General features: G+C 35.3%; 1 protein-coding gene across 3 annotated transcripts in view; it reads right to left on the bottom strand.

Moving 5' to 3' along the window:
- The window catches only part of LOC145675198 (retinoic acid receptor RXR-alpha-B-like), a 175,206-nt gene that overhangs the window by 99,730 nt on the left and 61,020 nt on the right, over window positions 1–14,456 (bottom strand). For all 3 annotated transcript variants that reach the window (XM_081745577.1, XM_081745573.1, XM_081745576.1), the window contains exon 2: window positions 11,208–11,343. In XM_081745577.1, the coding sequence (XP_081601703.1) occupies window positions 11,208–11,343 (136 nt within the window). The remainder of the gene's footprint in view (window positions 1–11,207; window positions 11,344–14,456) is intronic.

The raw sequence follows: 14,456 nt of genomic DNA, 5'->3' as shown, positions 1-14,456 counted from the left end.
AAGGGAAGGAAAAAAAAAAAAACACTACAATTAATGGGTCCAGATGATCCACCCTTGAGAAAACGAAATACACGGTTTGCAACGAAGTGCACTTATAATCGATCACAATTTACCTAACTTTTGTATATTGCAGTTGCTAACCCCCGATTTTTTTTTTTTTTTAATATTGCTAAAATAAAATAACATTATGGTTTACGTTACTAATTTCCTAGAAAGAACTAAATACTACTTAATACACTAACCAGTATTTTTGGGGTGGTCGTCATTCTTGTCAAATTCGTCTTTAAGCACATAAAAGTCATAGATTACCGGAAGATTTATCCACTTAGAATGAGGTATGTGTAGGGTTACCAGATTTTGTAAACGAAAAACCGGGACACCAATCTCAGACTATAGCTATATAAGTCAGGTTTCCTGCTCATTTGATCAGTGAACTAATTTAATTACCTGTCTTTTCCCAGACACTACTGACACTTTTCCAGTTCATTCTATACATAGTTGACGCAAATGAAGCCCCACAAGGGATGTATAAAGAATGTGAAAAGGTAACATAAGAATAGATGCCTGGCGTTCTTATTCCGAATTCCGCAAGCCTAAATCTTACGCCAATTACGACACACCCTCCCATTTATGATTGAAGAGAGAATTTTTTTCTCTGTTGGGACTGTTTTACTTGAGTCAGAAACACTACCTTAAAAGAAATACAAACTTAGTATTTAGCAAGAAAAAATACACTTACGCTAAATTCAGATCAATAAACAAAAAACTAAATCTCTTGGAAAGACTTACGCAGGCTCTTCAAAAGTTTGGCAGAAAACAAAATCCAGTATCAAAATTAAACACATATCTTTAATGCCACTTTTTGTGTTAGAGCAAGTTGTTACGGAATTTTAGCCTGAAAATTACTGAAAATTTTATCAGATAAAGGAAAAAATATACATCCAAAATTATTGAATGTATCTACAGCAACTTTAGAAATATTTATCCACACATGGTAAAATATATTAAAGACAACTCAGTTCACAGAAGAAATTGTGTCTAACAAGGCTGCAGATAGGACGAAACAGACAGTTTAAATGCGGTTAATATGCAGCGACTGAGAGCAGTATCGCCATTGTTGATTAAAGTTCCAACAATGAAGCAATCCTGCGCTGCCGATTAAAGTATACAGTAACTAGTAGTTAATGCCCATCACAGGAAAAAATATGTTCTTTTCTATTGAAGGTGATATTTAAAAAAAATATTTACATAACATAATTATGCCCCCCTCTTGAATATTTTTTTAAAATCCTTCTTTCTTGCTTTAGAAGCTAAACAACCCACAGGACGAAAGAATGTAGGTGATTTCAAACTCCCTGTTGTTTGCTTAGTAAAATTAATTGGCGATACAAATTTACCGAAAACGTTCCGTTTTTATGTGAGGCATACTAGTTCCTGCAGGTTGATTATTTTTTTTTTTTTTCAATCTGAAGAATGAAACCGGGATAAACAGGCATCCCGAAAGCCTTTTTCGGAACGGTTAATTCCTTTATTGAAAATCGGGACGTCTGGCAACCATAGGCATGTGTTAAATTTATTATACTCAGAGCGTAAATACAGGGTGGCTGGACTGGCAAAAACCCACAAAGCCCATTCGGTACATTTGTTTACTTGTTTTATCTTTATTTATCCGAGAAAGTGTTCTTAATATTAAAGGAAGTAAACACATAATATTTACATCTATATTTTAGTGTATGACATTCTTAAATCGTAAGTTATTACCGTAATGAAAGAGGAAGATGTCAGTCAGACAATGCCAGAAATATATACAGTGGCTCAATAAAGAAGTCGGACATATACATACTTGCACATTCCATGAGGAATAAACATTCCAAGAGTATTCTACATATAACAAAAAATATATTTTAATTGCTATACATTATCTACTTATGAAAAATAGAAACATCAATGACAAAACTCAATTTCATGACTATAAAAAATACAAAAAGTGAAAACATGGCGCAAATCCATGTCAAAAAAGAACTCGGACACTTAATTTGTAGCAAAATTTTAGAATGTTATTAGATATTTTTCATATTTTGTAGTCAATCCTTTATTTTTCACGATCGCTTTCAATCTTCCTGGCATGAATTTTACAATTTTTTTGCAGAAGGAAGGATCACGTTTTGCCCATTCAGTCTGAAGTTCTGATTCCAAGTCTTCCTTTGTTCTAATAGTATGATATTTTAACTGGTTTTCCAAATAAGCCCATAAGTGCTCAATAACATTAATATCAGGAGATTGCGGAGGTGTTTCCAGCACATACGGACAATTATACGGGAGCCAAAAACGCACATTGAGTGCTTTGTGCTTGGGATCGTTATCCTGGTAGTACCGGAAGTTTTCTATTATTCCCAGTATTTCAGCACTTTGTACCAAATTTTGCTTCAGAATGTTTAAATACTTTATTTGGTCCATAATACCATCGATTACACAAAGTTTACCTGGACCAGCAGAGGACATACAGCCCCAAACCATTACCGAGCCATCTCTATGTTTCACAGTGGATCGTAGATTATTCGCTCTGAGTTCTCCATTAAGTTTTCGCCAGATGTAACATTGATCATCTGAGCGGAACAAATTAAATTTACTTTCGTCCGCGAATAACACAGTGGTCCTAAACGAAAAATCTTTATTTTTATAAGCTTTTGCAAAACTAAGTCTCTTTGGGCTATTGCACTTGCTTACGAACGGTATTTTACGGGCTACTCTTCCATGTAACTTGCTTCTTTTAAAACAAATTTTATCGTTTCGGGATGTAAACTTTTATTAAGATGTTCTGATACTTCTTGGGCCAGTTTAGGACACTTGTTTTGGAGTTTTTATTAACCTATAGTACAATCCATCTCTCGTGTGACTTTGAAAACACTCTAGATCTACCACTGTTTGGTGTATTTTCCACTGATTTAGTTGATTTAAAACGTATAATAATATCATGAACTGTGGACAGTGACCTATCCATTATTTCCACAGTATCACGAACTGATTTTCACTCTTTATAATGTTTTTGAAAAAGTTCTCTTACTGCTAAAGATGTTTGCCCACATTGACTTCCCATTTTAACTTTTAAACACACAGTTTCATCCACGTAAAAATAGTACGACTTCAACTCGCTTCTTTTGGACATCTAAAACTGTCAAGTAGACAAACTCTTGGAAATTCCCCTATTAAGCCCAAAAAGAAAGAGAGTGGTGCTACCTGTCCGAGTTCTTTTTTGACATGGATTTTAGCTGTATTTTCATTTTTTGCAGTTTTTGTAGTCATGAAATTGAGTTTTGACATGCATGTTTCTATTTTCGATAAGTAAATAATATAGAGTACTTCGAATGTCTATTCCCTCTTGAATGTGTGAATATGTATATGTCCGACTTCTTTATTGAGCCACTGTATATAGACAATGCCATTTAGGGGGGGGGGGGACAATATCAAACGATGGAATATAGCCAGCAATCTCTTGTCCAGCACAGATGACCGAAATGTAACCAACTCTAAAGGAAGCTTGGGCGGAAGGTATGACGTAGTTTTTGCCTTAAAAATGAGATTTCAAGGCATTCAAAAAACTTTTTGTAAAGTAATTCTGTTGAGTTCCATGCCTGATGAAAAGATAAAGCTGAAGCACTGAAAAAGCATACTGAGAACCGTAACTTTTTATGGTTTTTCAAAGCAAAATATTGGAGACAACCAACGTTGTATCCAACGTATTTCAATCGAAAAACATGTATCTATTAAAAGAAGTACATCTCTTAAGAAGGTACCTTGAAGAGCTGAAAAATTATCGAAATAAATTTGAAAGAACTGAAGAAGAACACAAAAACACAACTGGCCCATTTAGCCTGAAAAACTAAGTAGCAAAAATATGTATCTGCAGCATTTTTGCAAGAAATTTTAACTATGCGGTTGGCTTTTAGTAATGAGATCTCTAAAGTGACAACAAGTTAATTAGCTTCTATTCTTATAGTGAAAAATCATTTAGTTTCATTCAATTTTCCGGAAGTATGTACAGCTTCCACTATATTCTTGACCATTCCAATCACAACTGCGAGTGCGGAAATAATAATAATCTTAGGAACATCATGAGTCATCGAGCAGTCCTTCGTTAGAAAGCTGGAAGTAATAGAGAAGTCCTTCAAAGAAGTAATAGACAACTTTGAGAAGTCAAAGCAAGAGGGTAGGAATTTTAAGGTATAAAAATGTTATAGAATACTACATACACTTTATTATATATAAGGGTATATATATCGTATGTATCATTTTGCATTTGCATTTAGAGTTGTGTATTTCTAATATGCGTATGTGAGGTGTAAAATATTTTAATTATTAAATGTGTAAGATATAAATTATGTTACAGAAACCATGAGTTATCGTCGAAGTTCATCAGGGGCTGTAAGTTTCTAGTTATGCCCTTTATTCCACTAAGTAGTATTTTCTAAGTACTACGTAATTACGCATGTAAAGTTTGATTTTATTAATTTTATTTTCTTTTTACTTTTGATCTATTCTGAAAAATGTAAAAATACAGGTGTGGAACTTAAGAAATATTTATTTTTTATAATGCATTATTAGCAATTCACACCTCCATATCAATATCTTTTCTGACAATTATATCTATACAAAATTAATTTTCTTTAGTGCTATATAATAATGCGCCACATTGTAGGAGGAGGATAGTTAAAATTATTTTGGTATGACTAAGTTTCGTTCAACTACATACAATTCCAGTTATAGATGGTCTTTTTTAATAGTTACTGTTTTGAATTTTGAGATATACTTTAGGTATTATATTTCTTCCCACTAAAGTATGTAAGATAAATGAAGAATATCTTCTGAAAAATGTTGCGAGTCCTCTTTTACGGAGGTCTTTGAAACTCATATTCTTCAGTTATAAACTACCAGAGAGGTGTAATTGGTTGCATAGTTTCAGATATATACTGTATTCTTTACGGGATCTTATTATTATAACCAAAATTTGCTAATAGAACGTCAATTCAGAGGAAGACTATATAATTTATTTTTTTGTAACTTCTAATGAACGAGAACTCTTGAGTATATATATTTCTACAATTTAAAGAAGACCGATTCCTTCAAATCATCGCGTCTCGTCTAAAGTTTTTAAGAATTTTTTTATAGATGGATAAGCACTTTGTGACAACTATAAAAAGGAGCACTCTTCCTGTAACAATCTACTTGTTTTGAGTTTACATAGTTAACACGAAGGCTAAATGAGACGTGGACCTACAATTTAACATAATATCTGACCCCCTTCACTTTCACCGGGGATTAATTCCCGGTTCCCCGCACCAACGGCGGGAACGCAAAGTCAGTTTAAAAAACATCCACTTACAGGAACTGCAGAACCAAACCGTGAACAATTGAAGGGCATGGAGTAAAACAACGAATACAGCTCATATCAGTGTTGTATGTTTTTCTGTACTCAGTTCACTCGCTTTTAAGTAGTTTAGTTTACTAAAACTCTTTTATATATTTACCATGTCCGTCCATCCGGGGGACAAAAATCTGGTTGATCATTTCGATCAAAACGTTAAAAATAACCAATTTCTGATTTTAACGTTGATCACTGTAGAGAAAAAACGGTAATATTTTATGCAATCGATTACGCGTCCCATGCATTATGTGTCTATCTTTAACCTTCTACAAAAACCGGAAGTGACTGAAATCCACTACAACTTCCAGTTTCAACATTTTGATCTACATAGAACAAGAACTATAACAAGACAAGAAGTGGATTTTTGGGATCGATTTAGAGTTCCAAGAACAGGTTTCTCTTAATCCCTTATTCAAACCGAAAGTGACAAATCAACCTCTTTCGGTTTTAACATTAATCGCTATAGATCAAAAATCGTAAGAGAGCAGGAAGCTGTTTTCTGTAAACAATTACAGAGATACTGCTGTAACCATATCTCGTTAGCGTTTCTTATTTCTACAGTATTTCAGGTGGTACTTTTAGATGTCTCACGCTGTATTCTACCTCTACTTTAATCTCTACTAAAACCACCAGTGAAGAAAATCCACCCCTTCCGATTATAACGTTGATCGTTATAGAGTAAAGACGACAATAAATAGTTGCTCCTGCAAACGATTAAGCATCCCAAGAATACATTTCATTTCCATCCTTGAGTACGGTTTTAACGTTGAATGTTATAGAGTGAAAACTATATCAGATAGCGAGAAGTGGTTTTCTGTCCGGTTAAGCGTTCTAAGGATGTATTCCATCTTGACTGTAATCCCTCTACTCGATTCTGCGTTCCAAGAATAATTCCATTTCCTCCGTTAATCCTCTATTCAAACTGGAAGTGATATAAATAAACTACCTCTTCCGGTTTCAATAATAACTGAGAAAAATACCACAGGAAACCAAACTCCTTCACGTGATTTACATGTGACATTGCTACTTGTAAAATGAAAGTTACCATTATTATCCCACATACCCCTCAATGAACAATAATACCTACAAACTGTCTTATCTTCTTACGAATACTTTCCATTTCTCGTAGAGAACAAGCAGCAATTTCCACAAACCCAGAATCAAGTTTTCTACTATGTTCCTTTCTGTTTCATGCATGTTTCAACATAAGAAAGCTAAAGACTTAACAACGTCTTAAGTAATAACTAAGCATTTAATAACATGCCATACAAGATGAACAAGAAAACACTGAATGGATTTGCTGTCATGGAAATTTTACTGGACATCTTATCAATACGAACTCACGGGTATGTTACATTGTTTCCCAAATCTAACTAATATTGTGATAAAATTGTTGTATCATTCGGTAAATAAATATTTTAATCTAAGAAAATAAACATGTCAATACAAGGAGCTGTTTTCTAGTTGCACACAACAGTACGACATATTCTTTCATTTTTTCAAGCTTTATATTAGACTTCCAAACTATGTTATGCATAAATATCGGAAGGCTTACAGAATGGCTATGTTCACCTATTTACTATCTGTTAATAGATGTCAGAGCCAAAATGGTAAGAGATATCGAAAAGTGGTTGTCTGTGAATCGATCCAGCGTCCCAAAACCCTCTAAACCAAAATTTGTATAAATTAAGTTTCCGGTTTGAACAATGATCACCGAAGAACAAAAACGATAAAAGGTGGCGACAAGCTGTTTTTTGGAATCGATTTAGCGTCTGAAGAAAAGGTATTTTCACCCGCATGTCTCTACTAAAACTGAAAGTGGTAGAAATTTACAACTACTTGCGGTTTTAATATTGATCTCCATAGAACAAAAACGGTAAGAAACAGTGACAAGCAATTAATTGAAAGTCCTAATAGTGAGTTCCATCTACTCCGTTAACCCGCTATTCAAACCGGAAGTGGTAGAAATTAACCATTTTCGGGTAAGATACAGCGAGAACAGTATTTTGGAATCGATTCTGCGTTCCAAGAATAATTCCATTTCCTCCGTTAACCCTTTGGGGATCCTGGCTTTTTGGGCTATTTTTTAGACTTTCAGTCAAGCAGCTACTGTATCGTCACTATTTATCCTAGTATCATGGTTCATACCTCATTCTCTTCAGAATAGAGCTGGCTTTCAAATGATACCACTTGCGTGCTCATACCATATACCAGAAGCGGGAAACAAAATGTCAAAAAGTGAAAATTTCGGAGGGAAATTTTTTTTCTCGAACTTTGGCCCCCCCTGGATCCCCCTGTGTGATCGTAGCCATCTAAAAAAAATCTGAGAAATAGTACTTAGTATACTGAATGTGTGGGCCAAATTTCAAGTTTCTATCTTGAATAATAAGGGCGGGAGAATTTTTATCAAAAATTCCCACAGTGCCCCAAAGTACCATAAAACACTATGATCTCAGGGAAAAAAATTCCTGAGACATCCCTAATTACCCTAGGACTATAATCCGCCAATCATTCTCTTCAGAATAGAACTGTCTTTCAGGCGGTACCATTCATATGTCTCCATCATGTATCTAAGGCGGGAAATTCCTGACAAAAGGGATTTTGGGGGGCAAAATTTCCCTTTTTTCAACTTTTGCCCCTCTGGACCCCCCCTGTTTATACGCAGAAATCGAAAAAAAAACTTCTGGTAAATACTACCCGGTGGACTGAATGTTTGTGCAAAGTTTCAATCTTCTACGTGAAAAAATAGGCCTGCCAGAGAAAATTTCCCTACTTTGCCCCACTTTTACCCTATACAGAAGTATATTTGGATAAAAATTCACTGAGACGGCCCTAATTACCCTAGAATAATAATTCGACCGTCGTTCTCTTCAGAATGGAACGGCCTTTCAGACGGTATGACTCACGTGGTCCTATCTTGTATGTGAGGCGGGAAAATGACGAAAAACGGGATTTTTGGGGTAAAAAATCCCTATTTTTACCCCTTTGCCCCTCTGGTTCCCCCCCCTGTTTTAGCACTGACATCGGAACAAAAAATCTGGTAAATAGTACTCGGCGGACTGAATGTTTGTGCAAAATTTCAATCTTCTACGTTCAAAAATAAGCCCGCCAAAAAATATATATACCGACAATGCCCCATATTTCCCTATATAGAAGTAAATTTTTCAAAAAATCCCTGAGACGTCCCTAATTACCCTAGAATAATAATTCGACCGTCATTCTCTTCAGAATAGAACGGCCTTTCAGACGGTATGACTCACGTGGTCCTATCTTGTATGTGAGGCGGGAAAATGACGAGAAACGGGATTTTGGGGGTAAAAAAATCCCTATTTTTATCCCTTTTCCCCTCTGGTTCCCCCCTGTTTTGGCACTGACATCGGAACAAAAAATCTGGTAAATACTACTCGGTGGACTGAATGTTTGTGCAAAATTTCCATTTTCTACGTAGAAAAATAAGCCCGCCAAAAAATATTGAACATAGGCTTAGAAAATGAGAAAATAAATTTTTGACTTATGACGTCATCACCTCCTATGTCTGGACCAGGACGGTCTGAAACTATACGTAATGTCTTCTACAAGGCCTCTGGACTTGGAAAACAAAACAAAACAAAACAAAAAAAAAAAAAAAAAAAAAAAAAAAACGGACGAAAAAGCTCAAATAGAAGAGAAATAACGCAATGTACCATGAAAAGTGCATATGGTACAAATTGTACCATAGGATCCCCAAAGGGTTAATCCTCTATTCAAACTGGAAGTGATATAAATAAACTACCTCTTCAGGTTTCAATAACTTAGAAAAATCACCACAGGAAACCAAACTTCTTCACGTGGTGTACATGTGACATTGCTACTTTAAAATGAAGGTTACCATTATTATCTCACATGCCCTTCAATGAACAATAATACCTACCGTACAAACTGTCTGATCTTACGAAACCATACAATTTGTGAAGGCATTTGTAAATGAAGGAATTAAAAAGTTACTGTTTCAACGGTATATAACTAATACGGTAACAGATAACGACATGCAGTTTACTTAAGTGACTCAGCGTCTCAAGAAAAGGCACTTATACTTTAACAAGATGTGGTAAAGCTTTACTACATCTGGTGTTAATATTGATCTCCACAGAGAAAACACAGTAAGAGATCGTTAAGAAACTGATTTTGATATGGATTCAGGCTCCGACGAACAGGTTCTACCTATGATCTTATCTCTCTATTGCAACTAGAAGTTAATGTACTATTCTACACCCTATTTCAAAAAGAATATACGTATTACGAAGAATTATTTTGTCCAAACTATCGATTGCTGCGCCTCGGCTCGGTTATTGGAGAAACGAATACATAGTCTAGTTTATATTAATAGCCGCTAGATGTCAGTCGTTTTGTTTTGCTTGGTAACCGTCATATGTTTAAAATGGCTACTTCGCAGCAGAAATTATTTTGTGTTCTGCAATTCCGTGATTAGAGTGCAAAGACGTTTCTGGTTGAGGTACCAAATTGATCCTCCGAATGAGTGGAACATTCGCAGATGGTATCGATAGTTTGTAGACACAGGATGTGTATGTAAAGGAAAGAGTCCTGGCCGCCCTCGTGTTCCTGAAGAAAATGTTGCAAGAATTCAAACTGCTTTCCAACGTAGTCTTTCAAAATCAACTCGTCGTACCAGTCGGGAGTTACAAGTGCCGACAACAACAATTTGGCGTGTTTTGAGCTGTCGGTTGGTTATGAAGTCGTACAAGTTACACTGTTACAAGCTTTGCGTCCTGATAAACGCAAACGCGTGGCATTTTGTAATGAGATTATGGATGCTATTGACAATGATAACACTTTTGCACAACGCATCGTGTTCAGTGATGAAGCGACTTTCCGTGTTAGTGGTCAGGTAAACAAACAAAATGTTCGAATTTGGGGCCTACAGAACCCACATGCAGTCATTGAACATGTACGAGATTCGCCCAAAGTCATTGTGTTTTGTGCGATATCCCGATTATCTGTTTACGGTCCATTCTTCTTTAATGGAAACACCGTTAACAGTCAGTAGTATCTCGCTGTTACAAAACTGGTTGTTGCTGAGGCTACACAAAAGAACTTCATTTTTCAACAAGACGGGGCACCCGCTCACTGGAGTCGCCAAGTGCGTGAATATCTGAATGAAACCCTACCGAACTGTTGGATTGGTCGTCAAGGAGCTGGCGACTTAGCATGTCTCAGCTGGCCTCCACGGTCACCGGATTTGTCACACTGTGACTTCTTCCTGTGGGGTTTCGTTAGAGACAACGTTTATGTACCACCACTCCCACAGAAACTGGAAGAGTTGAACTGGATCCGTACTGCCATAACATCAGTGACGCAGGACATGCTTGCCCGAGTATGGGAGGAATTTGAGTATCGATGTGATGTTGTTCGTGTTGCTGATGGAGGACATATTGAACATCTGTAATTTGAACTTGAGAGGTTCGTACACGTGTGTGTGAAATTTCATATTCGTATGTCTTAAAGTTTAATAAATATATGCATTCGAAATACGTATATTCTTTTTGAAACAGGGTGTAGTTTCAGTATAGAATTCGCACAGTTTGAAAGTCTTCTAGTTGTAAAACGAAAGTCGCTTGTTTACACTTTGAATTCGATCTTCTCTAAATCAGGAAAGAATCCGGATCCTGATTTAAAGACAATTAAGAAACATGCATCTATAATATACTATATTATAAAATTAGGGCAGTGGAAGACTCCTCTTAGTACCTTAAAAAAATCAGTTCGAGCTTGTATGTAAAACACTCACCTTGGACTATTTGGTCCTCCTCCTCCTCCGGGACTAAAACTGCCGGAACTAAGAAGACTCGCTGTATCAGGCTTCATGTCCAAAGGAGACTGAGGTCCTACGGAGCTCATGGATAAGTTGCTTTCCACACTCATCCCTGAAAAGAAAGAAATTATAACACATTAGGTACTTCAGAATGACACATTTTTAAAAAAATACATATTCAAACACCGTGTGCGTGGGTTTTCTCGGGGTTCTCCCGTTTCCTCCCACTTTCTTCATTCCACCATTTCATTCATTACTCATTATCACCGTCTCCTTTAGCCTAACCGGCATAACCGTGGGACGTAAAACTCAAAAAATTTCATTTTTTTCTAAAAATACATATAAACAATAATCAAAAAAGAAGTTATATATCTATACATTTTTTCGAATTTATTGATTTATGAATAAATGGTTTTGATCATTTACATACGTCGCAAAATTATGCAATTAAAATAATGCTCAAATAACTGATTACGAAATTTATGTAATTATACGAGAGCAAAATAACATTGGGTTTAAATAGCTATATTTAAAGTTTCCAGACTTCCCCTCCCCATTTTTTTTTTAATATAGTGAATGGCTTAAAAAAGAAACTGTAGAAAGTGAGCCACATACTGCCTGAAGAAAGTATTGAATAAACTTTTTTTTTTTTTTTTTTTTTTTTTGTACGTTAAAAATTTGAGTAAGCAGTTATGACATCAAAACTGTCGGGCACTCAAATTTCTACACTATACTAAAAGACTTGAACGCTAGTTCATAGTTCAATTAATAGAATTTTGCAGATATCTGGGTCACTTTCTAAACTTTTAAAGTTATTTATCGTCTCCCAAGTTATTAATTAGAACCCAAGAAAGTGAAGAAGCGTAACGAAGACACTTATAAACGGAATATAAACACGCACAAAGTGTGAATTCAGGACCTTATGAACAACGGCTTATCACTTGGAATTAATCTAAGTTTTTAAAGTCTTTGTCATTTTAAAATTATCTTTAGCAAAGTTAATATCATTTTCACATTCCTCCTCCTCCTTTTTATTAATTATTACACAGAGGCCATTTTCCCATTTTGCAGTAAATGAAGGAAAAAATCTCTCACGTTATTGCTAAAATAAACTTTTTACCATCAAAGTTATGTCACACATAACTGAGTAAGCAATAAATTACGAGAAATTAATCGGTTATACTGATTATCGTAAACCGAAAAGCAAATTTTGTGTTCCATTTATACAAACTCATGAGATGCCAAAGGAGACTGGAACGCTGCATACAGATAGTCTCTACATCTTTTTAACACATTTCTATGCGAATTATCATGCAACATGACGATACAAATGTCTCTTAATCAAAATTATCACGACTGACACTTTAATATATTGTATCCCTGCCTTTATATTTCTCGACCCTTTTATAAGACTTTAGGTATATCATACTTCGTTTGTTGTAACGGAATGAGAAGCCGAGACTGAATATACGAAATGTAAGGTTATTTGAATATTAGAATTCAAGTTTAAAGAGAATGAAAAAGAAGGGAACATATTTTGAGGTTGGATAGAACCTTGGACTAGGAATCTCATTCGTGCAGTTCTCAACTTAACAGTGTGTTCTCTTTGCCATGTCAACCTCTGTGCCCAACTTTTACCGTTTTCATGTCTAAGAGTTCTGTAGGATGGTGTGTACCACCTGTGCTATAAACATGTATTTCCATTCTACTCCTATACTCTTTAGGAGTTCATTTGAAACCGCACCAACTAACTCGTCATCTAGAGTTGTTTCACTGTTGTAGAATTTTTTGTACAACTACCAAGTGAATAATTTATTTGTTTACTTCAGCAAAGATGTGTTATTAGCCACAGCTGAATAACAATATTTAGGTTTAAATTACTCTAAATTGTGTTCCATCGTCCACTAAGAACCTTTCTCGAACTCAACTAGATCGTGATTCGACAATTATCTTCAACAATATTATTGAGAGTGACGCACTACACTTCATAAGTAGGAACAAATCGCACTGCCACCAGTTTGTTTTAATCCACATTACCTCGAGTATTTCAACTGCAACAATCCGTAAGTCATTGGTGTTAATCTTCCTTGTAATCATGTTGTAATATTATAAATTCATTACACAAATCGATTATCGATTATCTGTACACGAAGATCTTTGTAATAATAATAAATCGAACTACATATCAATTTATCAATACTCTTTTTACACGATGCAAGATGGTTCACATCTTATATGCATAACGAACTATTATTTTATATTTTGAATATTGTACAAGGTGGGCCGAAAGTCGAATAAGATATAGTTCCGAGTTATTGTAACTCTTCCAAAATCAATTTCTCCCTTCTGTTAATGGCAACACTGTTCAGCGGATGCTTCTAGACTTAAGAGTCAACGCAAACCATTCTTGTCAATATCTGATTTAAGGTATACAAAACATTAGTACCTCACTCCCTGTGTGCACCAACACATTTTACAAGTTACTTCTCGAAAAGTTTGCAACACTGATCTGCCTTTACAATCTCTTTGGTCTTTATTTTTATTGCTGCTTCCAATGATGATATTCAATTTTGGTAATTCCATTTACAAAAACAACTTTGTCTTGGGTTGGCAACACTGTTCATCCAGTGCTGTTTGTCAATACACGAACAGATGTCGCCCTTTCTCTAGTTGCTTCGCGCAAAGTTTCGTTTCTCTGTCTCTTTTAGTTTCTCCGTTATCACAGTTCGAAATTCTAAATTATATTAAAATGTGAAAACGCCATTTCATGACTTTGTCGTCAAGTCGGCACGGGTTAACATTCTCGTAGAGAGCTGCTATTTCACTAATGCGTGTTTATGGTCACACAGAATACATTTGGGGGGGGGGGTGCGTATCGCAACACGAAATTACCCAAAATAAGGGACACCCTAATATATATATATATATATATATATATATATATATATATATATATATATATATATATATATATATATATATATATATATACTCGTATATCTTTGACAAAGTCATCTTTGACAATAACCTATAACATTCTAAATTTGCTGCCAGTACTGTGTACTTGGTGATCGTCATTGGCACAAGGCCATTTCAAGCTAAAAATGGCCAAGACACGCGCGTGTTGTGCCCACTTCAGCCAACCGTTTTGGACTCAATTACCATTCAAGTAAAAACTTAAGCGGATGTAAACATCGCTATTGACTTATTATTATTATTAGTTAA

The sequence above is a fragment of the Thermobia domestica genome, chromosome 2 (assembly GCF_964235325.1).
Source record: "Thermobia domestica chromosome 2, izTheDome1.hap1.1, whole genome shotgun sequence".
Taxonomy (NCBI): domain Eukaryota; kingdom Metazoa; phylum Arthropoda; class Insecta; order Zygentoma; family Lepismatidae; genus Thermobia; species Thermobia domestica.
This window is presented reverse-complemented; position numbering and strand designations above follow the sequence as displayed.